Genomic DNA, 25,322 nt, shown 5'->3' with positions numbered 1-25,322 from the left:
TTTTGACCATATCCTGTGGATACCTCTAGGTGAAGTGAGAAAATGACGCTGGGGAAACTACAGTGATAGAATGCGCTTGGGATCTGCCTTTTCAGTGACGGCGAGGATAATGAGTTTGTAACAAAAGTTTCTGAGCAACCAACTGTAAAGGACTGTTGAGAAGAGCTTCTTCCTTCTTGGCAGCATGGATGAGGGTTTTTCTATTGATTTTCAAGACAGCAGTTGTGAAAATTTTCAAGGGTCTATCCAATCAACCAATGTGATCATAATTACAAGGCCATCTAGAAAGCTCCCACCATGAGCTCGATGACCTGATCCTGAGTTGGAATGCTGTGGATTCTCGTTAGAGTAGATAGGAAAATAAAAGAGAGCCGTGTTTGGTTTAGAGACCCTTCTTAAGCACTCGCGCAGCGACTAGAGGACTGTCTGCTACAATTTTGGAAAAATCGTGTGCATCTAGGCAGGCCTGTCGCGAATTGAGAAAACTAGGTTCGACTCGGGAGAACATTTCTTTTTCATAAGCTGCCAATGAGACTGACAGAGTCTCGGAGCTGAAGGACCTGGATAAGAGGATGAGCGGCATTCATATCTTTCTTGGTTCTTGTGCAACGGTTAACATACTGCGAATTTGTCATATCTACGTGTTTCACGAGATCTTGAACATCAACAATGGCATTATTAGCCCCTTCGCCACGAACTGGGTTTGAGATCCATTAGCTCCAGTCATCCATTAGTAGGTGTTAGCTGCCTTACACATTGTCATCGTGTGTGCCGAATCACCCATGAGGACTGCCCGGGGGTGGGCATGAGATTGGCCGGGCGTAAAGATCCAGTCTTCAATGCGGATTGAGCGAGCTTCGGTCTCGTCTGAAAGGTTCTGTAGCAAGGTGCGAAAGGGTTCCGCCCAATTATCTGTCAGTTTCTTCATCAAAACAATGCGTTCGGCATTTTCCGTTGGAATAGCGATTCCCTTCTCGTCAGCCCAAGATACAATGATCTGAACATGGTAGCGGTCTTTGCTGCTCTCATCAAAGTTGTTGGGGGTATCCAGAACTAGAATGTCGTTAGAAAGAATGACCTGTGAGAGGATGGAGACGCTCAAAACATCCATCCAGAAACGTACAACTGAAGAATAGAAACACGTCGGTGTCGGGATGCGACCCTTGGAAGATATACGGGTCAATTAACTGTGCTCCGCGTAGCTCCTCTTCCGTGTAGAAAGCCGATGCGCCGAGTAGTTGTACGGGCAGTGGATTCATCTGGGCACCATGAGGATATAGTATCTGACGGGCAGGTGACCGAGCTCCGTCACAGGCAACTAGCAGGCGACCAGAATATGAAGTACCGTCCTCGAAATGTGCCGTGATGCTCTCTGAGGAGGATTCTAGGCTCCGGAATGTTTTGTTCCACTGTGTGAGTGGCATTAGCGTCACCTAGGATCCACACCCATTGGGAAGGTCCCGAGGCCCTACAGGCAGGAGAACCCACATGGACCTTTATATCAGTTGTGAGAAGTTCACGCAACCGTCCGCGATTAACTCGAATACGCTCTTCAGCAGGGACACTGTATAATGCCTCGCCTGACTGGAGATTGAAGAACTGAAAGCTGCCTACATCACCGCGAGCGGAGGCTTCTTTGTTGACAAAGGTCTCGGGGAAGCGCTGCACTAGATGGTCCGGAAGCAGCTCACGTAGAGCCGGGAGTGCCCAATGCAACGTCAAACCCCAGCCCCCAGAGCGAGCGTCCAGGGCAGAGTCTCGGTCAAAAATTTCGAAGCGCACGCGATGCCTCTGGAGGTATTGGGCCAGGACGAGGCCGCTGATGCCAGCACCGACGACCAGAACCGGAGGGTCTGACATGGAAGATCAAGCGAAGCGTGCCACAGGGGTCGGCGTGAAAGAGGGGGGGGGGGGGGAAATAAATAAGGAGAGTGAGAGGCAGTGTGGGAGATCGACGAAGACAGTGCTTACGAGTGGTGGAAGTGGGTGAAGATAGCCCGCGATGTGTGCCTTCTGGGCCTTCATGAGGCTCTCTTGGGCCCCTCGAATCCGAACTGAGGGATTGGCGATGAGTAATCGGAAATCAGCATGATGCATTGTCCTCAAGAAAGATCAAGCAGGACTAAACTAGCGGTAGTTTCTTAGGAACTTGAGGTACTAGAAGTGACCCAAATCATACCATGGATGATGCGCTTTGTTACCACGATTCATATAGCGCAGAAGGGGGTCAATACTTGTCCGACGGTGAATGATCGGGCATCCGGATTGACCGACCATGCGTGAAAGGGCACACCGTGGGGATCAATGACCGGTACGGAGTCCTCCGTACACAGGACAGAGCTCCAGAGGAGCCATAGCCTCCACGTTAACGGATTCACGCCGCGACAATTGGCGCTTGCGCTCCCCCAATCAGGCATTTGTATGCGGCTTCAGTTTGGAAACCAATTTGACTATGCTTTCGATTGGAAGCTGCTATTTCCTTTTCTGGCAAAGGGTGTGGATGTAAGGGGTATGGATATTTTTGGCACCCTTATTATTCTCCTCTTATATTAAGTCTTCTATAACATGTATCAGAGGATCGGTCGCCAACGCCACGCATCTGGACGTAGCGTACGGACTACCACATCTAATACTATATCCCATGGCGGATTTCCTTTACCTCGATGCGAGACGCGCACGGTGCAATGCCACTAGTTTGAACCATTTCGAGGCAAATCGGATCACATTTCGAGAATCTCTCATCTCTCCTCTGGGCTCCTCTATCTCTCTCTTTTTTCATTTCTCTTCGGACTCCGCCGTGAACTCAATGTGCAGCAAGGTCCGAAAGCACATAAGATCGGCGGGCAAATGTTGGCCCCAAATCCGTTCAGGATCGGCTTGCGGGAATGAGATGGCTCCCTAGCGGATCGCCCGGTCCCCACCGGACAGGGGAACATTCACCGGAAACCAAGGGCATCAAGCACTAAAGCGGACCACGCCTTCCACCCGGAGGCCACACCCGAACGAAAGTTTATGGTGGCGCCATGTCCCCCGGTTTAGCGCGAAGTGTATGCAGAGAACTTCGGTCCCGGCCCGCTCCTGTCCATTTCCACTCGAGTATCCCAGACTCACACGAACGACCCTGTCCAGCCTAACTACAAACAGAGATGCTGGGTGAGCCAGTATACGTGGATTTCATTTCTACCTGTGCATATTCATTTTGTTTCATCGAGATTTTGAGAAAATACAAGGAACAAGGAAATAATCCTGGTAGAAGGAAAGTGGAAAGTGACCCGTGAAAAATAGGAACAAATCAGAACAGACAGTATAGATCGATTCTTGGTGCCGAGAGAGAGAATGATAATCTCATCATGCCCACACTTCCAAGGGTTCCAAACCATAAAAGAGAGAAACGAAATCACTCAAGTTACCCAGTTCGAGTTGACCCGGTTTCGAGCGACACCCGGTACTCCACTGTCATCTCGATTCCTCCATGCGAAGGCTCACTACTCGCCAGAATCAACTCCTCACTAGGCGTGCGTTTCGGCTTCGGAGGTTGGGGGCCCGATGCATTCGACTGGAGATGGGATCGCCCATCCTTCGACCAGGTCTCCATTGCATAAGCCCTACCGTGGCTATCGTAGCCGTAGCCATACTTCCTTCCACTGGACGATCGAAAATCGCGAACGTAGCCCTTAAGGAGAGGAGCAAGATAGGGCACGCAAGTTGTGATGTTCTAGGTTTGAAAGTCAGGTTAGATCCGGCTTTTTCTCTCTCACATCAAACTTTCTTCTTCGCCTGTAGAATTTTTTGGCTTTCTTTTTCCCCTCGGGGGCCTGTGATACGTCGCGTGGGATTACCTACTCCGACATTGAATTCAATAGTTCCCCACAGAACCAGCATAGTCGAGTTTCCATCACCAAAGGCGACCCGGTGGATCTGAGTCAATCGGAGAACCGAACAGATCGTGGTGAACAATCCCAACATGAAGAGGCACACGACACCAGCCTTCTGGGCCGGTTTGATGTTTAGGTTCAGCAGGAGCGGAATCGGGAGGAAGATAATCACCACGTCACAAATGATGGTGAAGATAGCCAGCCCGTAAAAGGTCGCGCCCACCGGTAAACAGCTGCCAGAAACATCGCTTTTCCAGGCTTTTTGGACCTATTTATTCTCAAAATTAATAATTAGCACCTTCATTACCATGCGGAGATGAAGTTCAACAGAGACCCAGCCTACCGGGGTACAATCAAAAATCAGAACCAGCGTCCCGGCGATATGTCCTGCCGTCGACAATGCAATAACGATCCAAATTAGAACGCGATAGAATGTCTTTGACGTTCCGGACAGGAGGCGCAAATAACTGAGGCAGAGAGAAACTTTAAAGCCTGCAATACCGAGCTGATAAAACGGGCGACCAGCGTAATTAAGCTACCATGTACAATGGTTGTCAGTTCAATGCTGAATAGTACAAAGAGAAGAGAATAATAGAAAATGCTTCTTTTTACTCACTTTAGTATATGTTGCAAGGTCAGCCTTAGGGCGCAGTTTCAAAGGCAGTCCTAGACCGTATCGACTTTCTGCGACTCGAATTAGATATGTTTACCAGCAGGTAAGAGGAGCCGGTATTCACGAGAGATGCAGAGCGCGCTGTAAATTATACTAAAAGTCTGATGAAGAAGTCAACAACCATTTATCAGCAACTATTCAACGATCTATAGTCGAGATCCTCACTTACCATGCTCACAATCATTACATAGTCCGCCGGTCCCAAGCGACTGGCCTGCGCCCGCACAAACAACCGTAATCCCACCGTAACCACCATCAAAGCAGTCAGACTCAAACAAACACCCAAGATGAGTCGGTAGTCGGACACCAATTCAACTTCGGACGTGGCATTGTATACCCAGCCCATGATCGTGGGAATGACGTGGGACAGCGGACGACGAGGACAGAAGGAATTAACAGCATTTGATATTTAAATTCCACGTGGATAAACCATAAACGAGAGAAGAAAACGGAAGAAAAAGAAAGACATGAGATACAAAATTCGGGCAAGGAACAGGATGTCCAGATCCGATGGTCTCTTGTTGAACCAATTGCAAGGATCTACCGGGATTTCGCTTTAATTTTTGAACTTCTGAAGACTAAGAAACCTTTTTTTAATTTGGAAGCCCCCTTGCTGGTATGTAGCGGAGATTCATCTCATTGCCAACTCAAAAATCCCCGAGTCTACGGATGGATCTTGAAAGAATAATCTCCCCGATAATTCCACACTGTAGGCATCAAAAAACCTTTCATAAATCCATGGTCTTGGGTGGTACTTGACCCGACCAAAGCTCAGACTCTGTTGGAACCTTCAAAGCCACTAAGGAACTCAATAACGCGTCCGTTGACCAAGCACTGACGAAATTACGGCGAGGAGAGACTTTAGGAATTACTAAAACAACGAAAGGGAAACTTAATGCATGCGCCCAGGCCAACCATTCAACCTCCCGCGGACTCTCCACCGTGAAACGAAGCCGCGAAGCAGCAAATGAACGCATCTAGCGAGGTAACCAGTCCTCGACCAATGCCATTTGGCCCCAGAATCGTACCTAGGAACCTATGGACGCACGTCGATAGGGTTGGGGACTGGGGGTTGGATCGATAATTTTTTGGCTTTTCCCCTGGTAACCTTTGCTGCAGCCTTCGTCGCACTCACTCTCCACTGTTCCGCTTGCCGAGAGGCCTTTTCTCGTTCAAAATATTTATAATCCTTGTAATTATAGTCACCCCTCTTCTAACCATCCACTGCAGCCTTTATCTGTGTGGGCCCGGGAATTTCTGTTTCCTTTTCCTGTTCAGTATTCATTATGTTACTCCTATTTGACGAGTTCCATAGATCGACGGCCGCCCCTCATTCCCAACTCCTTTCGTCCACGTTTGTTCTTTTTGAACTTTGACATCTTAACCTATTTATTTCTTGCACAGCGTCCACTCATTAATCTCCTTCAACCGCCTCAGAATTCTGTCGACGCGGTCGCCAGTCGCAAAATGGGGGAAAAACAGCCCGAGGCCGAGCCCCATGCTGTGGTCGATCGACACGATGAGGCCGCGGTCTATCTTGAAGGCCATGGAGATATGTGCCCCGACGTCGATTTGGTGGCCTTACGCCATAAAATTGATCGACGACTGATGCCGTACATGTTCTGCTGCTACGTGCTGCAGTTCCTGGATAAAGTCATGCTAAATGTGAGTGATTTATTTATACACAAGTGGTGACCGTTTAGTAGACAACAGTTCGCATTAACGTGATCTCGGAGTTTGAATTAGTACGCGGCGGTAATGGGCCTCAAGACAGACCTTAATTTGGTCGGTAATGAGTTCAGCAACACTGCAACCTGGTTCTTTATTGCGTACTTGATTGCGGAGGTCCCCAATGGTCCGTCTATCTCCTCTCAGGATCTCACTTGCGTCCACCCCTTGCTCAGCCTCCCACTGTATGTTGACTTCTAGTACTGACTTGTGTGCATAGTGTTCTGCCTTCAGAAAGTCCCTGCAGCTAAATGGCTCGGCATTAATGTCTTCCTTTGGGGCATCGCTGCGGCAGCTTCTGCGGGCGCGCAGGGTTATCGCAGTCTACTTGCTGCGCGTATTTTTCTTGGCATCTTTGAGGCCACCGTTGGTCCATCATTAATGTTGCTTAGCAGCCAGTATTATACCCGAAGCGAACAAGCTCCCCGGTTTACATTCTGGTATATGGGGCTCGGCGTCGCACAAATACTCGGAGGCATCATTTCTTTTGCCTTTCAGCATGTCCACCATGCAGCCATGGACGGATGGCGTATCATGTTTCTCGTGCTTGGACTTGTCACTGCGCTGGTGGGCACGTTGACGTTCTTCTTCATTCCCGATACGCCGATCAAGGCCAAGTGGCTGAGCGAGGCTGAAAAGGTCGCACTCTTACAACATGTAAGCGGGAATCAAACCGGTGTGTGGAGCAATACGGTGAATTTGAAGCAGGTCGGAGAGGCGATTTTGGATATCCAGCTTTGGCTCTTGACTCTGACGACAATTTTGGTATGCAGACTTCTATTCTTCTATTTCCAGGCATGGTTTGATCGCATACTTACCTCCGTCATTTTCAAGATTTCTGTTTCAAGCGGCGTGGTGACCACCTATTCATCAACTTTGATCTCAGGATTCGGCTTCTCAGGCCCGGTCTCAGCATTATTGAACACGCCTTCCGGTATCGTCAGTATCTTCTTCACTCTGCTCGTTGGATATGGGATTCGCAAGACCTCGCACCGCTGGGCATGGAACGTCCTCTGCACTATCCCAGGCATCATTGGCGGCGGTCTTCTGTCTTTTCTTCCCAAAAGCAACACTGCGGGCGTGCTGATTGGCATATACCTGGTCAATGCAATCGTAGCAACTCTTCCAATCCTTTACCAGTGGACTATGACTAATTGCGCCGGCCACACCAAGCGCGCGTTTGCCAGTGCCCTGGTCGCGGGCTCCTTTTCAGTCGGCAACATCATCGGCCCTCAAACTTTCCAAGCAAGAGATGCGCCAGAGTATCAACCCGCCAAGATTGCCGTCCTCGCAACCCAAGCTGCTGCAGCGGTCATATCAGTAGTCCTCTTCTTCTACTATCTATGGCAGAATCGCCGCCGCGATCAAGCGCGGGGTACAGTAGACGAGGCGATGGTCGACGAGACTAAATGGGCAGGACTCACAGATCAAGAGAATCCTTCTTTCCGCTATGCGTATTAAACAGAATGGATGTTTACCGGTGTGGTCCTGGAAATTGGCGAGCCGAGCTTGGGTAACTCAAAAGATTACGCTCCATGTTTGAATATTCCCTTGAATGAATGATTGATTATTGAGTAACCTTTGCTGGTATCTAACATGGTATGATTGCGACTTCAAGAGTGCTCGCTCAAGAATATCCGTCAGAATACGTCTTCATTTTGTAAATGCAGTGGAGTTGTAGGCTAATTTTAAAAGAAAAGCAAATCAAATATGCACGCTCAATCCTGGCTAATATGCATGAGATCCAATGGGCAATGATATGTGCAGGCGAAAGACAATATGCAACAAAGCAAAATAAAAACCCAATCATTTTGAGCGCCAGAAAGGCTTCATGACAGAACGGAAATAAACAAGCAAGTACACCATCATATAGTTGGCAATGGTGAAGGCAAGAAAAATGCCAAAATAAGGCCAGATGTTAGAGCTGTCAAGACCGATGCTAGACAAGTAGTCATCGCCGCGACTGTACTCGCAATATCCACATATTCCCATATTTTCCGGATTGGAAAGATATCCGACACCCTTGTTAGAAAGCCACGGACCAGCATACTCAGCACAAGTAAGGTTAGAGGGGCTCTCAAACATAATGAGTTCGTGCTCTTTGCAGACCACTGAAGTGCCGTCAAGAACAGCCACCAAGACACCACCGATCCAGTATGTGAACGGTGTCGCGTAGTACATGGTGTATTTCCAGAAAACAGGCATCTGATCGTGATGACGAAGAATGCCATTGAACAGCTCGCACATGATGATAAAGAATGGCATTAGAGTTGCAGCAACCATTGAGTCGGAACTATTGAGGTGGTTAATTTTTTTTTTGTACTTTTTGATTTGCTGATACTTACCTTAGAGCAGCAATCCATTGACCCCAAGATGTTGCAAAAAGAAAAAAAAGGAAGAACATCAGGAAACTATATCCCGCCGCAAATCCGAGAGGCAACCCAACCATGAAGTAGTATAAAACATAGAAAATCACTCCACCCGCGATAGCATATGGGATCTCTGAGATTATCTGGGCCGTGCTGAATGCGGCCCAGTTATATACGCCGCTCGGGCCTTCTCTCGCCAGCCAAATGTCACGGTTTAAAATGAATCGCATAGAAATGGCGTTGATGAATTCCGGAACCAGCATAAGGACCAAGAAGCAGGAAAAAGCCTTAGACTGAAGATCCGTCGCACTATTTCCAATCTGAAGGTAAGTGAGGCCGTTGATAAGAGCATGTAGAAATGATGCATAGAGACGTGAGTAGGGATATTCAGCCGTTCTCCAGAATTGGCGAGATGTCCGCTGTGTGAGGAGAATGATTTGTTCGTACAAAGAAGGCAATCCGGATGGTCCCATGACCTGATTGCTTTTCCGTTGTGAGCGAATTGTAGAAATTTCTCTCTTAACATTCTCGGCTTCTGGGGAATTGCGCCATATGGCAGGCCAGTTGACATGGCTTCCCGAGGATTTCATGCCCTCAACAACTACTTCGATCAGAAAGTCGGCCGCGTTGGTGACATTTTCGGGATGGTGGCCATTTTTCTCAAAGTAATCAAAGATATTTCGGCCTGATTCACCGACAGGGCCGAAATAATAAGTGCTACCGCCGGGGCTAAGAGCAAGAACACGGTCGAACTAGAGATAGGTTTTAGTTGTCATTCACAGCAAACACATAACAGAGAGGACAAGCTACAACTTACCTCCTCAAACTGTTGTTGATTAGCTTGGTGAATGGTGCAGAGCACTGCCAATCCCTGATCAGCTAACCGACGAAGCAACGCCACGATGCTGGTTGCTCCCTGACTATCGAGTCCACTTGTAGGTTCATCCAGAAACAGAAGCATTCTGGGTCTCGCGCAGAGCTCCACACCGATAGTCACACGTTTCTTCTTTTCAATGTCCAATGATCCAATCACTGCATTCTGCAGCTCCACCAGATCCAAGGTATGAAGAACGGTTTCCACATAGCTCAATTTCTCATCTTTAGGTATGTCGTTGCTCTGACGAAGTAATGCAGAAAATTCGAAAGCTTCGCGAATAGTACTGCTTTCATCGTGAATGTCCATCTGCTGGCAGTATCCGATTTGCCGATTGAATGAACTGTCAACAGCATGGTCATCAACATACAAGGAGCCCGATAGGACACCAGCACTCTGTCTTTGAGTAAGTGCCGTCAACACTTCATGAAACATACAAGTTAGTTGGCTTGATTATTGACAAACAGATGGTCTTTCAGGACTTACAAGTCGATTTCCCTGCACCTGAAGCTCCCACAAGCGCTGTCAATGAACCAGGCTTGCAGTATCCACATACTCCATCTAATAATTTCCGGGTTTCTTTGCCAACTTGCACATTGAGCTCAAGATCGGACCAAGTGAAAGTGGACTCTGTGCCGGCAAGGCTGTATTGGGGCTTCTCCATAGCAGGTCCAGCCGGCGGTACCGGGAAATTAGTCGAAACAGAGGCTTTCTCTTCGTCCAAGAAAGCGGCCTTCTTCTTCTTCAGGCTGAACCAGCGCTGAGCAGGTTTGTACTGGATCGGGCCTGCACCGTCAAGTTCCCATTCCTTCACTTCACTTAGCCAGCACGTAAGGCCAATGAACACCACGGTGAAGAGGCAAAGGATTCCGAAGTTGCGCCACACATGACTGTAGTAAAATCCGAATTGCGTTTCCAGGTAATCATCACCATTCACAACCGTACTACCAATCTTACTCCCCGCATACGCACAGGTTTGGTATGCAACATTGGTATAGTTAGATCCAGATGGGACAATTGAAGAGGCGGCACACGTGAAATTCATATTGTGAAATTCAGCTGCCATTACAGCCTCATAAGTGTAAAGGGCTGGGGTAGTATACTGGAGCCGAGAAATTAGCTCAGCACTGTTGAGGAATAGTAAAAAAAAACTTACAGCCAACCATCCAACCCAGGGTACATCTTGAATCATTTTATCGACGGATAGAACATAGCCACCAAATACAATGCAAAATAGCACTGAGACACCACAGTAACGCAGTGCAACCTCGAAATTTCTCGACATGGCGGCAAATACACGAAACTGTGAAGTAAGGCAAATAGTGCAGGTGTAGATAAAGAGAAAATCGATGAAGAAGGGACCTGCCTGTTGAGAATTTAATAATGATTTTAGGAAAGGATAAGTAATAAGAGCACTAACCTCAGAGCGCAATCCTGACAGAAAGTATAGAACGATCAGATATAATAGAGTCAGAAGAGCCGTAATCGCCATGTCCTGCATCACTCGGGCCAGGCAGACTGCACTTGGCCGCACAAAAGCAAACTTCTTTTGACGACTGAGGATATCGCGACCTTGCATTGCATCTTCCAGTTCGGACATCTGTAACCAAGCCAGGAGAATGGAAGAATAGAAGAGCACGCCACCACGAGAGTACATTCCCTCGGTAGTCTGCGGTTGATTGTAAAACATCGACCCAACGAGCAGTCCGTATACCACAGCCGAAATCAACTTGATATAAAGCGGACTCATATGTCCTTTCAATTGCCATAATTGACGCTGAGCACATAGGGCAATCTGGCGGAAGAGTGAGATGGTATATGAAGATGTTGACGACACAAATCGAGACTTGTCACTCTGCATAGTGCGCTTAAACTCCTCCACGCTCCCGGCCTCGGAGTCAGTTGAGCAGGCTCCATTAAATTTGCCACCAAATCGCTGATCCTCGTACTGGTCGATAGATTGTTGGATATTCTTGAACGCCGCACTCTGTTTAAATGAAATTTCCAGTTCCACTGGACCTTTAGGAGCACGGTCTTCCCAACCTGCGCGAAATTGTCGTCGTTCGGGAACGGTGATGCTGGTTAAAAAATCGGACGTAGTCTGCATCTCAGCGCACTCATAGCCAAGATCTTCAAAGTAGCTCTTTGCCTTATGAGCTGGTCCCTGGAAAAGCATTCGGCCCTCGTCGATGAGCAGCACTTTATCTACCAGCTCGTAAATGGCATCTGAGGCTTGATAGAGCGTGAGCAGGGTTGCTTTTCCACAATTGTCAGTCATTATGCGTAAGCTGCGTGCATAGTCCAGCGCCGAAGATGCATCGAGACCACGAGTCGAATTATCCCAGCACGTTACCGATGAGTCTGTTGCTAGTGATTCTATAATCGAAATTCGTTTCCTTTCACCTCCAGAAACACCTCTGATGTACTCATTGCCCACGAGTGTATCCATCGTGTGAGTCATGCCAAAAACTCTGCCGTAAACCTCAAGATATTTCGGAATCCGATCCTGATAACGCTTGGGAGTCTTGCTCTGCAGGGCAAATTCCAGAGTCTGGCGTACATTTAAGGTCGGGAAATGCACATCATCTTCTGGCACGTATGCGACAGCGCTGCGATAGTGTTTGCGGACTTCCTCGGGACTTAATCCAGAATAGTCGATTGAACCGGTCACCCCAAGAAAGGACGAATGTTGCCCAGCAATGGTTCGAAGAAAAGTTGAACAGCCAGCTCCTGGTCGGCCCAGGACCCTACGCAGAATAATTAGACCTTGGGTTTCAAAAACAGTAGATTCAAAACATAAACTGAAAAATCATTGCTTGCTTTACTCACAGCATCATTTCTCCACTTTGAACAACACCCGAGAAGTCTTGAATAAGCGGACGGCCATTTTGAGGCTTCTTAGCCGACAGCCATGGCTGCAAAGTCCATTCGTAGATGTCTCGGAAGGTAAGCGTACGCCACAAAGCCGTCCCAAGCGTCTTTACATCGGCATGGCCATCACCTTCGCCCCAAGTTGAGACTGACTGAAAGCATACTCCGAGATTGGAGCGTTTCTTGCCTCCCTGAGCCTGCTCCTCCAAGAACTTATCAAACGAGGAGTGCGGCTCGGAGTACTCCTGAACCACGCGCGGCTGGCTCTTCTCCGTCAGAGTCCGATGAATATCCGCGATGGCATCTTCATCTTCATGAGAGACATGTACCCGCGGGCCATGCTCGTTGGGCTGCGGTGCATCCTGGCTGGGGGCAAAGGAGGAACCATGAGAATGGGAGTGAAGAGGAGCGGGCATCGTGCACCCTGATCAAACGTCGAGACTATGATGTATTGAGATACACAAGACTCTGCATCTTTCGAATTTATCACCTTAAAGGAGAGGGCAAAAGTAGCGATTTTCCGGATAGCCTTCTTTTTATACAAGACCCACGGCATCAGCCAGTTTAGTTCTTAGAAGGGAAGCCAAGGCGTACAGAAGACCCTTCGGTACTAAATTAACCAATACGGTGGTAGAAAGAAAGCAAATCAGGCTACCGGAAAAAAAGAAGGTCAAGTGGGCCAGATAACTCTGGGGCACCCAAACGGGTGGATATCGGATTACTCTGATCCCATTGTGGCCAATAAGCAACTCGGGTAAAAATCGGCCACGAGTTTCGACCTCGGAATAACCAGGTCATTGCGATACTTTCACCAAGTCTGGCAGTTCGCTGGAGTTCCGGGTCCAAAAACCATCCACCACAAGCGGGACTACAGTGGAACAAGAGAAAAAGGCCGGCGCACCCCGCGGGCGCCGCGGCGTAAGATTAGCGAAATCGGGAAGCCAAGGCGAGAGACCCATCAGGTCAACCACTGGTGAGCCAAGATTCGGCACAACTAAGCCGGCAAAGCGGATCCGAGCCCTGCAACAGCGAGTTCTGACAGGCTGACAGGCTACTCCGTCCATCTGGCGGTGGCAAGCCATGATCATGGCGGCGGCTAGCTCGTCAACAGCTGTTTTTAATCGCATTGCTGTCATAGGTAGCATGGACTGTATCAGATCGTGAACGAGCCTTGTCGACGAGTTTGGTCCGGGAGGTTGTCTTCATTTGCCACAATGGTCCGCACAAACTGAGTAGATGAGAAAAAATTGGTCGTACTCTGTGGTGCTGTCGATCGAGCTATGATATCCGCCTAGAATCCGCCATAATTCCTTCTTCGGGCTGTTTCTGCAGTCTCCATGTGGTGGAGTATAGTGGCTTCGGAGAAATCTTCTTTGAGGGTAAGATCGAGTCAAAATGACACCTGCAGGGTAGCCTGAGGCAGACAGGCATCAAACAAACTTACCACTTCTTGCCTCTTCAATCGGATCACGCTAATATGTAATCCATGGGGTCATTGAAGAAGAACAGAAAAGATCAAACAGCGGTCCCATTCAGTCTATTAGTGCATCCATGTCGTGAAAGTAAAGAACGGAGTTATGAAGTCCCTCCAGTAGGAATGCTAGATAAGCACTATCGATCTATAGGAATAATACGAGAAGTCATAATTTCGTGGCTTCATTCTGTTTTATCTTCTCTCAGGAACAAATTATATTGCCAACAAGAGACCAGTTGATAGTCCATGTTATTAATGGGCTCTATCACTATAATTCAGAGAAAGAAGGTTCAACACGCTCTTCGCGGTCGCGTCTCCGGAGGATTAGTCAGCTCATCGGCGATCTCATGAAATTTCAGGTTGAGGTTGATAGCGTTTCGTTACTTTTTTGTGTTGATCGGCACGAGCTTTCTGCCTAGAGGGTCTTTTCTTCCCAAACGCTTTTGATGTTGTGGACTTAGCAATGACCTCCTGCCCCCTGACGATGCTCTACAATGCCCTGATTCGTACCCACCACATCACCTCCCGCAAAAAGGTCGCAGCCTTGAAACGTGCCGCCGACACACACCAATGCTATGTGCTCCTACGCTCCGGGGGCTGCCCAGGTATCATGTACGTCGAGGGCCGAGATAAGGAGCATGTCGAGTCATGGGTAGATATTGTGCGCAAACTGCGCTACAAAGACTTCCAGCTAGTGACGCGGCCGGGTCAGTTAGCGTGTGAAGATGCTGGCCCACAGAATTCGAGTCCAACGACAGGAAACGTGCGAACCCATAAGACGCAGAATATGGGACTATCGGAGGTGGAGAGTGTGAAGCAGTTTGGAAGCTGCATGGCTGAACGGGGGGTATGGAATTGGTGGAGAAAAGGCATGGGATATGCCTGATGGGCAATAACAACATTACAACATTCCGGGGAAATATTCCTCTTTCTTTAGCATAAGCGGGCGTCATGAAGGTTCTTTTGCTCAAAATCTTCCAACATGAAGATCAATTATTATTATTCTTCTTTCAACTAGCAATTATTTCTATAATAGTATCTGAATTCAATACTATTGCACTCGCGTTCTGACTCCCGTAATGGTTCCCTCATTCTTGGCGGTTCAATTTTTATCCGCTCTCGTGTGTTAATGCTATCACCAGTGAGACTTCACGTCTCGATTCCGAGAATGTATTTCTCTCGAAAATTTCCCCTTCGAATCCAGGTTCTACGTAGGTTAATAGATAATCTTTGGTCGCTCTCTGCCCTAGGACAGAGATTGTCTCTATATTTCCAGAACTCGATGTTCGAAAGTAGACCGATAAATAGATGTACGATATGTTATTAGTGGGGTAGTAAACAAGAATTGCATACATATATAGGTGAGCCTCAAAGAAGTGAATAAGTTGTACAGATTGGGCTCACGATACCAGCAAGGTAGATCTCACACTTTTCTTTCAAAATCTTGTATTCTGGATCTAAATCGAGCCGAATGAATTCACCAGATAATGCATTGCCATCAAAGATACTCTTTATTATTTTGGTCTCATCAAGCCTTAGACTTGCTCACGGCTTGTGAAATTTCAGAGCCAGGCCATTCTAAGACCACGACCAACATTCGCTATATCAAAAAGCACAATCCTGTAGTTAGAACTATCCACAAGGTGACCATATTATATACATGGAGGTGGACTAATCCTGATCTATAAACAATGCTAATTATCCATGAACAGTCACCTCATCGTCGTCGCCCTCACCGGGCATGGTATTTGTAAGTATCAGGCCCCTGTGGAGGCTCCCCTCCCCCAGGAAGCAGCCGGGCATCTCCCGAGGAAGTCGATCGGTTGTCATCCACTTGGACAATGATATCCGTTTTCACTGTGACACCATTTTCGTCTAAACTTTCGTGTTGACCCTTCGAGATACGGCTCAATGATTGCTCAGGTGCCGCATCCCAAACAGTGCCGTGAGTCTCATCGTTCCAGTTTGTTGCAGTTGCTGAGTCCATCCATCCAGTTCGACTTCGGTTCTTCAGCTCTGTGTCATGGGTAGCATAATGGCCTCCAGACCTCGAGCTAGACCAGTAACCACGGTGACCACTTTGTTTAGAGTCAACCACAGTACGCAGGAATAGCCGGGCAACGGGGGCACAAGATGCCAGAAGAATACTATAATTTTCAATCCTATTTTAAGTTAGCATATATAATTCGTCGAAAAAAATGTGTGGATAGGGCAGACATACTTCACCCAGAGCACAAATGCCACAATATTGTGAGTGAAATCTTGTCGGTCCCCAAGTGACTTGAGTTTCTATATATTAGTGGTAAATTAGCACAAACTCATGACTAGGGACTCGGATATATCAAGGACTTGCATATGTCTTCACTATTGAGGCTGCGCCCGATAAAACAAGCGGTCCACAAAGAGTAATTGTTTGCCATATCCGGCGCGATCGAATTGTACTGTTAATCTTCTTGAACTGTTTCCAGAAGCTCAGATTAGGTTCACGGTGTAGCGTTCGGAGGAAGAATTGCCATAGTTCCACGCCTGCCATGATAGCCAGCGCAAAGTCAATGACCGTATTGAAGCCTATACGCGTCAGTATTTTGTATGAAAAGTATTTAGGTATGGTATTCGACATACCTCCTTGGACGTAACCGATAGTGGTTTGAACACTCGACGACTGGCATTTGACTGACCCGTCTGCAGGTAACGGGGTCCACATATACTTGAAATATTTCACACGATCCGACTGTCAAGAGCCGATTAGTCAACAGGTCTTCCAGAGCAACAGTGGATATGATCAATCTTACTGCGTGGTATGGGTTTGGTCCACACTGTACGATAATTTGCACGATAGTGACCATGTTTGCGAGCACCTGGACAACAGCACAGATGATGATCGCTGCACGCATCTTCTTGTCGCTGGCCGCGAAGCAAGTCAATAGGAACCACATCATGCCCGTGCGAGAAATCATAGCGGCAGCGACGGCGATGGGCTGGGAAATGAAATCCCACTTCATCGCATAGAAGCGCTCAGTTGTACTTAAGTAGTAAAAGTGTCGTCCCAGGCCCCATTCATAACTAGATGGACATGAGTCAAAAAGTCAGTGAGTGATCGGAAGCTGAAATAGAATAAAAGCCAAGTACTTACCTCAATTGAACCATACTCATATGGGCGAGGTCAAAGCAATATCCGATGAGGAAGAAGATGTCCTCGACACCCCATACACGTTCAGGAGCAGTGACCTGGGGCAAGGCAAAGCGAACCCAAGACTTGACACCATATCGAAATAGTAGGGTTAATCCCACGATACCGGTGAGAACCTATAGAGACGGCGAGAGTCAGATCTACTAGCTTACCGAAAACATATTCTAACAGAATGCTCGTATGCCACATACCCAGCAAGCAATAAATGTGTTCGTCCCTAGAAACGCAAGAGACAAGAGCCTGTCAGATAAACTCGATCTTTTAAGCATAAAGGTAACACGCAGCGTACCGATGTTCGTGTCTCCTTCCGAAGGTCGAGGTATACTGCTCATAATGACAAGGAACGCAAGGGCCGCGAGGGCCAGAATGAAGCAGGAAACGGGGGTGGAAGACAGGATAGAGCAGAGGGACGTCGATCTTGATCCTCAGGATCGCAGCATATGCGGGGAACAACAATTCAAATACTTTCACAGTATTGGGTGCGGAGGATGTAGACGATGGATTCGCACGCCGATGGGCATAAAGAGCGCATGGATAAGTCAGAAATTAAACTCAAGGACTAAAAGATCCGACCCCCGATGAACTATGATATCCCCTCGGAAAGAAGTTACCAGAATAATAGGCTTATACGAATGCGCACAAGGTTTACAGGTCCTGTTAGCAATTCTAGCCTGTTGGTGGACTGACTAGGCTTAGACTTGCTCGATGTCGGTGTAGGGCGAGAAGGGGGCTAACAAGGGATAAAAACCGAGAACAAATGATCCTTCTTTTTGGGAGGGGAGAAAAAAAATCACGTTAATCATAATTGTAATTATTATTTAAGGAATTGACACACCGGCGCCATTACTGGATTGAGTCCATCCATACCTGGATGCGCAAAGTTTCGGTTAGAACGCGTCAAAGGATGGGGATGGGGGCCCTCTTACTTTGGTGGTTCCATGGAAAATTCGAGTTTGATTGTCTTAGATTAATCTGATCCTTTGAATTGCCCCTATCAATGAACAAGTGTACGGCTAAATGGTCTAGAAGGGCTGTAATTTAGATCCCTGCTCCAGCCTCCTTGAATGATTCGGTAACTCGCCATTTTAGAAAGTAGTAATGGAACCCAAGGATGATGACTCTTGCCAAGATTCGGCGTTTTTCTTAGTTGATTTGCTTTGCTGATACTTACAGTATTGCTCCATCCAAACAATGTCGCGGAGTGTGCTGAATCCTCTGCTTTCTGGAACCGGGCCCTCATTCCCATTGTGCGCCCTGCAAGGTCCATGTGGTTTGACGGGAATAGCACAACATTCCCATCCCTCAAGCGGGGCTGGGGGTAGTACAGCCATGCAATGACCATGCCTAGTTGCGCAGGGATGATGACCAGATTAGCCCAACAACGCATCATGCATTCAATAGCTGCGCCCAGTAGCTTGGCGAAAGGAAAAGTAAAGGAAGAAAAAAAAGAAATTAAAAAGAGAAAGAATCAAAAGGTTCGAGAATCGCCGATTGGAGGGCCACAAATAGCGTGGATACGTCCGGTATATGGGGACTAATTGATGACTTTCGAGGATAATGATCTTATTCAAACACCGTAATAGTCTATGATATTCATCCCGCTTCTTTCCCCGCCCCCAAGTTCGAACCAAATGTTTTTGCCTGGAAAGGGTATGGGCCCACTTTAACTTTTCTCGATGCGAGGGGTAGCCCTTTTGAAGGTCCGATTAGCACATTGGCTGATCCTGCTACAGCTAGTGGATCCTTGCGTTCAATGTGGAGAGGAGATTTACATTCCCAAATGTGACCGATCACTACGGTGATCTGCTTTTCACACTGGACTGATCACTTTGCCAGGTGTTCATGCAGTGTCAACCACTTCTTCAACTCAATCGGTGATGGAAAAGCCAATTCGCTCCAAGGGAAACCTTGTTTGGTCTATTCGGAATTCCAGGAATTCCACTGTCTGATCTATTATTCTGTGTCGCGATAGCACCGTCAAAAAGGAATATCGGGACTCCCCGTGAGGTTCCGGCCAATCGCATTGCATAGATATCACCCACTGGCTAAACACTATGTGTTCACACTCGTCGCATCTCCACCAGAGACTCTCCAGCTTGTTCATAGGTTTCGAAGCTAACCCTCAAACCGCAGACACTCGCAAGCTGCCGCCACTCGGCCGAACTACGCTCTCGGCCACCAAACAAAGCAATCATGCTCGAGTGCAAGTTAGTATAAGTCAAGTTTTTGGCATATTCAATAATCAAAAGCCGTGACGAGGCCTCCATGGCCCGCGATAACTTTTGGAGAAGCGCCACCGCATCCAGGTCCGGCAGATTGTGCAAGATGTGCTGGAGTGAGTAGATACGGGCTCCTTGAATGGGCTGTTCGGCGGCCAGCTTGTAATTCCATTCCATCAGACGAACTCCCGGAACTGCATCGATGTCAGTGTTGAACTCCTGCACGACCAGATTGCGTGGCTGGAGATTGGGATACGCCGCCTGGACTTCGAGCAATAGCTCGCCACGCCCACCCCCAATATCCACCATCGCAACATCGTTGGGGTCGCCTAGGCTGCCAAGAGCGGCCCCGAGGTCGTACCCTGCAGCAGCCATGCGCTCGGGAAAAGTGCCGAATTTCAGAAACTTCCCGACCATGAAGTGGTTAAAGCTGTCCATGCGCCCCTGAGCTCCCATGATGGAGTACGTGTGCTGGTGCGATAGTTCCTCCTGGCCCATCAGACGATAGGCATACTGGAACGGGCCATCACACTCTGCAAAGGGATATGCAAAGTTAGTATCCTGGAGTTTCTTCATCAGGAAAGCTCCCGCCATCATTCCTTCGGTGGTACTGTAAGCATGACTTAGTCAGAATCGGGCTAGAAACGAAAGAAAGAGATAAAAAGAACGCCATATAGTCGCAGAGGTAGACCTGCCGGTCTGAATATCCCCCAATTGCCCTTTCTGGGGCAGGGTTAAAAACAACCCACATTGTAATAAATCAAAAAGAGAACCAGTTCAGAAACCAGGATCACTCACAAATGCACTGCGCCATGTTGAGCGGATGGCATATCAACCATGTGGCGAGTAACGGCATTCGCATTGAAGCAGCCTTCTCTCACACGCTCGACTAGGCCCAACCCAGCCATGATGTATAGTGTGTCCGCTGTGAAACGAAAAATGCCAAGGTCAATCATCAATAATCCAGCCGTAAAAAAAACACACAAAACAATGCGGAGATATTCCACGAGACAAACACATGGGTAGGACCATATGGAATTCAACCTTCGACCAGGGTCTGCATACCGGCAAGAAGAACAGCTACACGAGGGCTCCATCGTTAGTGGTGGCACAAAATTCAGAATATTATCCAACGCTCCTTCTAGAAATATCATTTGCCGATCATTTAAAACAAATCAGTGCACGTACAAATCTCAGGTTCATCTTTGGCCCGGCCCCGGATGCCCTCGTTGACTGCCTGAGCGATTTGCTCGGCTGTTCCAGGGCCTCCATGGCGAACTAACGCGCCAAACAAATCGAAATGCACGGCCACCGGAACAAATCCAAGTGAGGCAGGCTATGTTCATCTCAGTGGATCAGTTCCCCAAATCTCCCCTTGTATCCTGAGGGACTAGAGGGAAATAAGAACTAGATTAACGAGAAGCCACTCACCAGAGTCATGGTCCCGGCAAGCACAACACCCGGAGGAAGTGCGGGCGTCAGGCTGGCAAGACGATTGAGTAATGACATGTTTGATAATCGAGGATGAAACGAATTTCCAACAAGAGCGTATCGTTCTCGAATGACCTTCTGGTTGATTTCTAGCCGCAGTGTCTTATGTAGATTAGATATTAATTATTGTTGACAGTGAAAAGCTTAGAGAGGGCTCGAAATTTGCTTCTTTTTGAAGTAACAGGGAGTGTATACCGCCTTGGAAGGCGTTTCTAGTGGGCGACTTAGTTGAACCAGGAGAGTATAGCAACAAATTCTCAATCACAATTAGCCCCGAGCAAGTCTATAGGTTTGGCGAAGGAAATAACCGGATGTGTCTACGGGTTAGTCGTTCCGGGGCGCCCTTTATGCCAAGAAAGGCAATTTCACCTAAGGGGCGTGGTAGGATACGCCGTACGATGCACAGCGGAATTAGTCGAACCGAGTATAGTACCTACGGATACACACAAGATAGTCGACGAGTGGGTGAAGGAGAACTCTAGAACGTACTAGGATAAAAATCAATCACATAAATCTAAAATGTGCCATGTACTGATCCGAAAACTAGAATGCCACCAAGCCCTCCGTCCCCACGTCGCCAACTCCATTGGGTCCGCCTGAGCGTATTCCGTATTTAGCGCGACTTGGCTTCTTTGTGGCCCGCGCGACGCATGAATCGTATGAAAAGCAGACTACAGTAGTGCCGCATTTTCCATGCGACGAATCATACAGCCATGATGCGCAAGGGGTATGGGTGCGGGCCGGGTCACGCAAGCCTTCAAAATCCTGGCCCACCGACATTGGGCGGCGCTACTTTGATCATTGCTCAAATCGGTCCACGCTAAATTGACCGAAGTGGACTCGAGCTGATCCTCCGGGGTTGTGTACTTATGTGGAGATAATCTGAGAAGCCTCAGTATAGCCACACAATGGACATTGTCTCAGCCGAAATTCACTTCCGCGAAGGATTTGGCAACGCCACGCCCTCAAGCGAAGAGCCTGTTGATTCCTCTCGGCCAGAGGCCCGGCATACAGTCTCGAAACCGGTTGCCAAGAATATTTGGACAGGGATCTTTCAGGGATGTACGCAACATGTCCGCGCAGACGTGGGAAGCGGGAGCACTTGGATTTAGCCCCCAAATGGAGCCAGGGTATACAGCTGTTTGTATGGACTACGGAATTCTTCGTACCTTTGACCACTGAAAATGAAACGCTCTTCATCCAAGCGTCCAGTCACTAGATAGCACTAAGCTAGGGACGAATCCCGCGTCTAGACTTGCGACTCGGAATCCCCGAGCCATGGACAAGTCTCAAAGCCAAACGCTAACCACCGAGACGGAGTCTTGAAATTGAAGCGAGGTGTGAGAGCAAAAATAAATATCCAATCTAAAGAGGGGTAGGTAACACGCCAATTGGTGGCTACTGCTTGATGGATCATCCCCAGACACGCTGATAGCGCCGAGTGGATGGAATGAGACCTGTTGGTAAACTCTTTTTAACCTTTTTGACTTCGTACTTCCTCTCTTTCTTCCCCTTTCTTCCGATAGCTGGGTCACTGGTTCTTTTCGGATTTCTATCAGAAAGCCTCTTGGTCTGCGCGACAGAAGCCACGCGAGACCCATCGGGGCCTGGCCCATGTGTTCAAGTACCGAACCATCACATAAAATCTTCGTTGTTGCCCCTTGCTGAGATAAACTCGCAATCGGATCATAATAATAATCGGGTTTTGCATTTTGGGTTTGATTTTCATTCATTCCGTTTCGTTCTTCTCTTAAATCTCTTCGCATCGTCGCCTTGCAGCATTGCGCGCTCAAGCATATCCCGCCTAGGGAGACTTGGTCACAATGGAGAAACTCACTGCCGAGGATCAGATGCGTGAAATCGACGAGGCAACCAGCCCAACCCGGTCTCAAGAGACTCCTGATCCCGAATTGAAGAATGCCGACCCGACAGACCCGAAGAATCCACGGAACTGGAGCTCAACGCGGAAGACACTGTTATTCGTGTCCCTCATGGGCAGCTCCCTGCTGGCAGATGGGTATGCATGGCCCGAGCCTGAAGTGTAGACATGGTTTACATTTTAGAGCCTGGAATCCGTTGTCTCCGAATTGAAACTAATCGGTATTTCTACTCTAGAGCAATGGTTTGGGGTGGGACCTTGGTCACTCCACAAGCCTTGGATTGGGGTATCACGGTGAATCACTCTGCCACGAGTATGAATTATGGCATTCTGCTACAAGGATTTGGTGGCATGTTTGCGGTGCCGTTGATTGAGGCTTATGGCCGGTACGTCGAATGGAGGATATATAGTCTCCGGAGGCTCAACAAGATCCGAATGAAGATCGCCTGAGAGCCCATCTCCGCTGACCAAATCGATGTCGATCTAGATTCCCCATCTGGATCTGGCCGCAGGTTCTCACCATGTTTATGGTGCTCGGTGCCACGCTGTCTCACAACTATTCGACTTTCACGGCCTTTCGCTCACTGCAGGGCCTGTTTGGCACGGTACCTCAGGTCATTGGCCTGCCCATCATCCATGACATGTATAACCCGGAAGGTAGGTCCTCCTATTATCGTGATGCCAAAATGATTCGTCTGAGAAAGAGTCCCGGTTTGTCCGTCAGGCTAACTTGTCATTTCTAATCAAGAATGGCCTCGCATGATCAACATCTGGGGCACCACCTTCATGGTCGGTCCTTTCTTAGGCCCGGCCATTGCAGGCTACATCGGTGCCGGCACCAACTGGCGGGACTCCTTCGGCGTGCTCACGGCGATCTATGGCCTATCCACCTTCATGGTGCTGCTTTTCGGGGCCGAGACCTACTATGCTCCCAATAAGGCTCCGACTTCGCGCCTGGGATCGTACTTTGGCGTTGGCAACACAAAACTGCCCAAGCTATCCACGCTCGGGTACTGGTGCAAGATCATGATTGTCTATGTGTTCAAGTTTCCGTTGCTTATGACCGGTGAGCCCCCGCGCCCTTTGGCACGATATAGTGTTCACTTTTTGGTCATTTTTTCTCTCGCAGGGACTAGGCTGACCAAACACGCATGCAGGAATCGCCATTCTCGTCACCTTCACTTGGCCGATTGGTAAGTTGGCCGGGATTGGTGGCATTTGTTGCAATGTTCCAAGCACACAAGGCTGACCTACATCAGGCATCACTACCACTATCGACTCGTTCCTGCATAGCCCGCCTTACAACTTCGACACTATCCAGGCATCGTCCATGCGTTTTGCCGGCGTCATCGGTGCGCTCTGCGGTAAATTTGCCCCCATCCGTCAATCCGCTTTCTGCCGATTGTGGATTGCGGTCGTTGATGTCTGTCTGATCCGTATACTGATTCTTTTCAGGCTGGCTTGTCGGCTATTTCTTCAATAAATGGATCTACCGCCGCCACCACCACAACTGGTGGACGGAATACCGACTACACGGAGTCTGGTTCCCGATCAGCAGCATGGTCTGCGGTCTGTTGACCTATGGCCTGACGATGAACTTTGCCAAGCACTGGATCGGTATTGCATTTGGCTGGATCATGGTGAATATCGGCATGGTGGGGACCATTGTGTAAGTCATGCCCTTCAGAGGCAATATGAGAATGAATCCGCTGACGATTCACAGCGCCATCACGGCTTACGCCCTGGAGAAGTACCCGGAGCAGTCGACAGTAGTTTCTGCGATTTTGAACATGTGGCGTACCTGCGGTGGCTTCGCTGTCGGCTACTTCCAGCCGGCCTGGATTACGCGCAACGGTTTAGGTCTGGTGTTTGGTATTCAGGCCATCGTCGTCAGTGTCTCGGTCATTCTGACCATCGTGCCGGTGTTGCTGCGAGAGCGGCGCAAGCGGACCGTCGGCGCAGCCTGAGATCCGGAGAGAATATTCCCATCCCAAAAACGGTTGAGGATGAGCTAAGAGATGGCTGCAATGTTTGCGAGAGACCACCAGGAAGTTTTGGTCAATTTGGAACTGTAATATCGATTCAATTTCTGCATATATTTTTTATTGTGCCTACATATACACAGCCTCACCCTCCTATCTACATATTTAAATATACTGGAATATAGACACGTCAAAGGTGGCTTGACAAGCTGCGGCATATCTCACCACTCCCTTTCTGGATGCTGCGAGCTTCAATTTTCCCGGTTGCTCGAATTGGACGAGATCCATGACTCTCTGGGTGCAAACTGTCTGTATACATCTAACAGAGACGGGTTCCAAAGTACGACATACAAAATAATATATAGAATGAACTATAATTTTCTTTTCATAAATAGTGTGCTATGCTCAGAGACAAGCGTTCAAAGCACACTTCTTAGTCTTCACGGTAACGAGATAGTAGCAGTCACTCCCGGTGGGAATATGCAAGCGAGTGCAATAAGGGGTCAGTAGACGCCTAGAATAATGTCGTCTGCGCAGCAGACATGGCAAACCAAAAAATAACAATTGAAACGAGCGAATAAGTCCTCCAACATAACGCCTCGCCAATGATCTCGATCAACCAACGATACGAGATGCAAAAGTATGTGCACGAAGGGTATATATATACAAGCGGTGAAAGAAAGAAAGTGGAGGGGTA

General features: G+C 48.3%; 8 protein-coding genes across 8 annotated transcripts; 3 read left to right on the top strand and 5 right to left on the bottom strand.

Moving 5' to 3' along the window:
* Positions 1-382: 382 nt before the first annotated feature.
* Positions 383-1,860, bottom strand: N7462_004208 (FAD-dependent oxidoreductase; the record flags this gene model as incomplete). Its single annotated transcript, XM_057075934.1, has 5 exons — positions 383-560; positions 622-697; positions 754-1,053; positions 1,124-1,409; positions 1,489-1,860. The coding sequence occupies 5 exons, from the start codon at positions 1,858-1,860 to the stop codon at positions 383-385; spliced, it is 1,212 nt and encodes a 403-aa protein (XP_056935439.1).
* Positions 1,861-3,406: 1,546 nt separating this feature from the next.
* On the bottom strand, positions 3,407-4,894 carry N7462_004207 (uncharacterized protein; the record flags this gene model as incomplete). Its single annotated transcript, XM_057075933.1, has 6 exons — positions 3,407-3,715; positions 3,844-4,143; positions 4,219-4,410; positions 4,492-4,559; positions 4,613-4,649; positions 4,718-4,894. The coding sequence occupies 6 exons, from the start codon at positions 4,892-4,894 to the stop codon at positions 3,407-3,409; spliced, it is 1,083 nt and encodes a 360-aa protein (XP_056935438.1).
* Positions 4,895-6,015: 1,121 nt separating this feature from the next.
* N7462_004206 (putative MFS transporter) lies at positions 6,016-7,737 on the top strand (the record flags this gene model as incomplete). The annotated part of the gene is made up of 3 exons (XM_057075932.1): positions 6,016-6,213; positions 6,295-6,403; positions 6,497-7,737. The coding sequence occupies 3 exons, from the start codon at positions 6,016-6,018 to the stop codon at positions 7,735-7,737; spliced, it is 1,548 nt and encodes a 515-aa protein (XP_056935437.1).
* Positions 7,738-8,082: 345 nt separating this feature from the next.
* N7462_004205 (putative ABC multidrug transporter) lies at positions 8,083-12,806 on the bottom strand (the record flags this gene model as incomplete). Its single annotated transcript, XM_057075931.1, has 7 exons — positions 8,083-8,569; positions 8,622-9,397; positions 9,463-9,941; positions 10,006-10,621; positions 10,676-10,885; positions 10,940-12,266; positions 12,349-12,806. The coding sequence occupies 7 exons, from the start codon at positions 12,804-12,806 to the stop codon at positions 8,083-8,085; spliced, it is 4,353 nt and encodes a 1,450-aa protein (XP_056935436.1).
* Positions 12,807-14,327: 1,521 nt separating this feature from the next.
* N7462_004204 (uncharacterized protein) lies at positions 14,328-14,750 on the top strand (the record flags this gene model as incomplete). The annotated part of the gene is made up of 1 exon (XM_057075930.1): positions 14,328-14,750. One exon carries the CDS (start codon positions 14,328-14,330, stop codon positions 14,748-14,750), a length of 423 nt encoding a protein of 140 aa, XP_056935435.1.
* An 846-nt stretch (positions 14,751-15,596) lies between these two features.
* N7462_004203 (uncharacterized protein) lies at positions 15,597-17,386 on the bottom strand (the record flags this gene model as incomplete). Its single annotated transcript, XM_057075929.1, has 8 exons — positions 15,597-16,026; positions 16,086-16,153; positions 16,230-16,432; positions 16,487-16,595; positions 16,657-16,927; positions 16,998-17,170; positions 17,246-17,271; positions 17,344-17,386. The coding sequence occupies 8 exons, from the start codon at positions 17,384-17,386 to the stop codon at positions 15,597-15,599; spliced, it is 1,323 nt and encodes a 440-aa protein (XP_056935434.1).
* Positions 17,387-19,114: 1,728 nt separating this feature from the next.
* Positions 19,115-20,782, bottom strand: N7462_004202 (putative O-methyltransferase; the record flags this gene model as incomplete). The annotated part of the gene is made up of 4 exons (XM_057075928.1): positions 19,115-19,883; positions 20,072-20,198; positions 20,462-20,609; positions 20,705-20,782. The coding sequence occupies 4 exons, from the start codon at positions 20,780-20,782 to the stop codon at positions 19,115-19,117; spliced, it is 1,122 nt and encodes a 373-aa protein (XP_056935433.1).
* Positions 20,783-22,587: 1,805 nt separating this feature from the next.
* Positions 22,588-24,610, top strand: N7462_004201 (putative MFS transporter; the record flags this gene model as incomplete). The annotated part of the gene is made up of 8 exons (XM_057075927.1): positions 22,588-22,781; positions 22,880-23,029; positions 23,131-23,300; positions 23,392-23,709; positions 23,801-23,836; positions 23,903-24,007; positions 24,099-24,312; positions 24,367-24,610. 8 exons carry the CDS (start codon positions 22,588-22,590, stop codon positions 24,608-24,610), a joined length of 1,431 nt encoding a protein of 476 aa, XP_056935432.1.
* Positions 24,611-25,322: the final 712 nt, after the last annotated feature.

The sequence above is a fragment of the Penicillium macrosclerotiorum genome (genome assembly GCF_028827735.1).
Source record: "Penicillium macrosclerotiorum strain IBT 26536 chromosome Unknown utg000003l_segment0_segment0, whole genome shotgun sequence".
Taxonomy (NCBI): domain Eukaryota; kingdom Fungi; phylum Ascomycota; class Eurotiomycetes; order Eurotiales; family Aspergillaceae; genus Penicillium; species Penicillium macrosclerotiorum.
The sequence above is the reverse complement of the archived record's forward strand: the minus strand, read 5'-3'. Positions and strand labels throughout refer to the sequence as shown.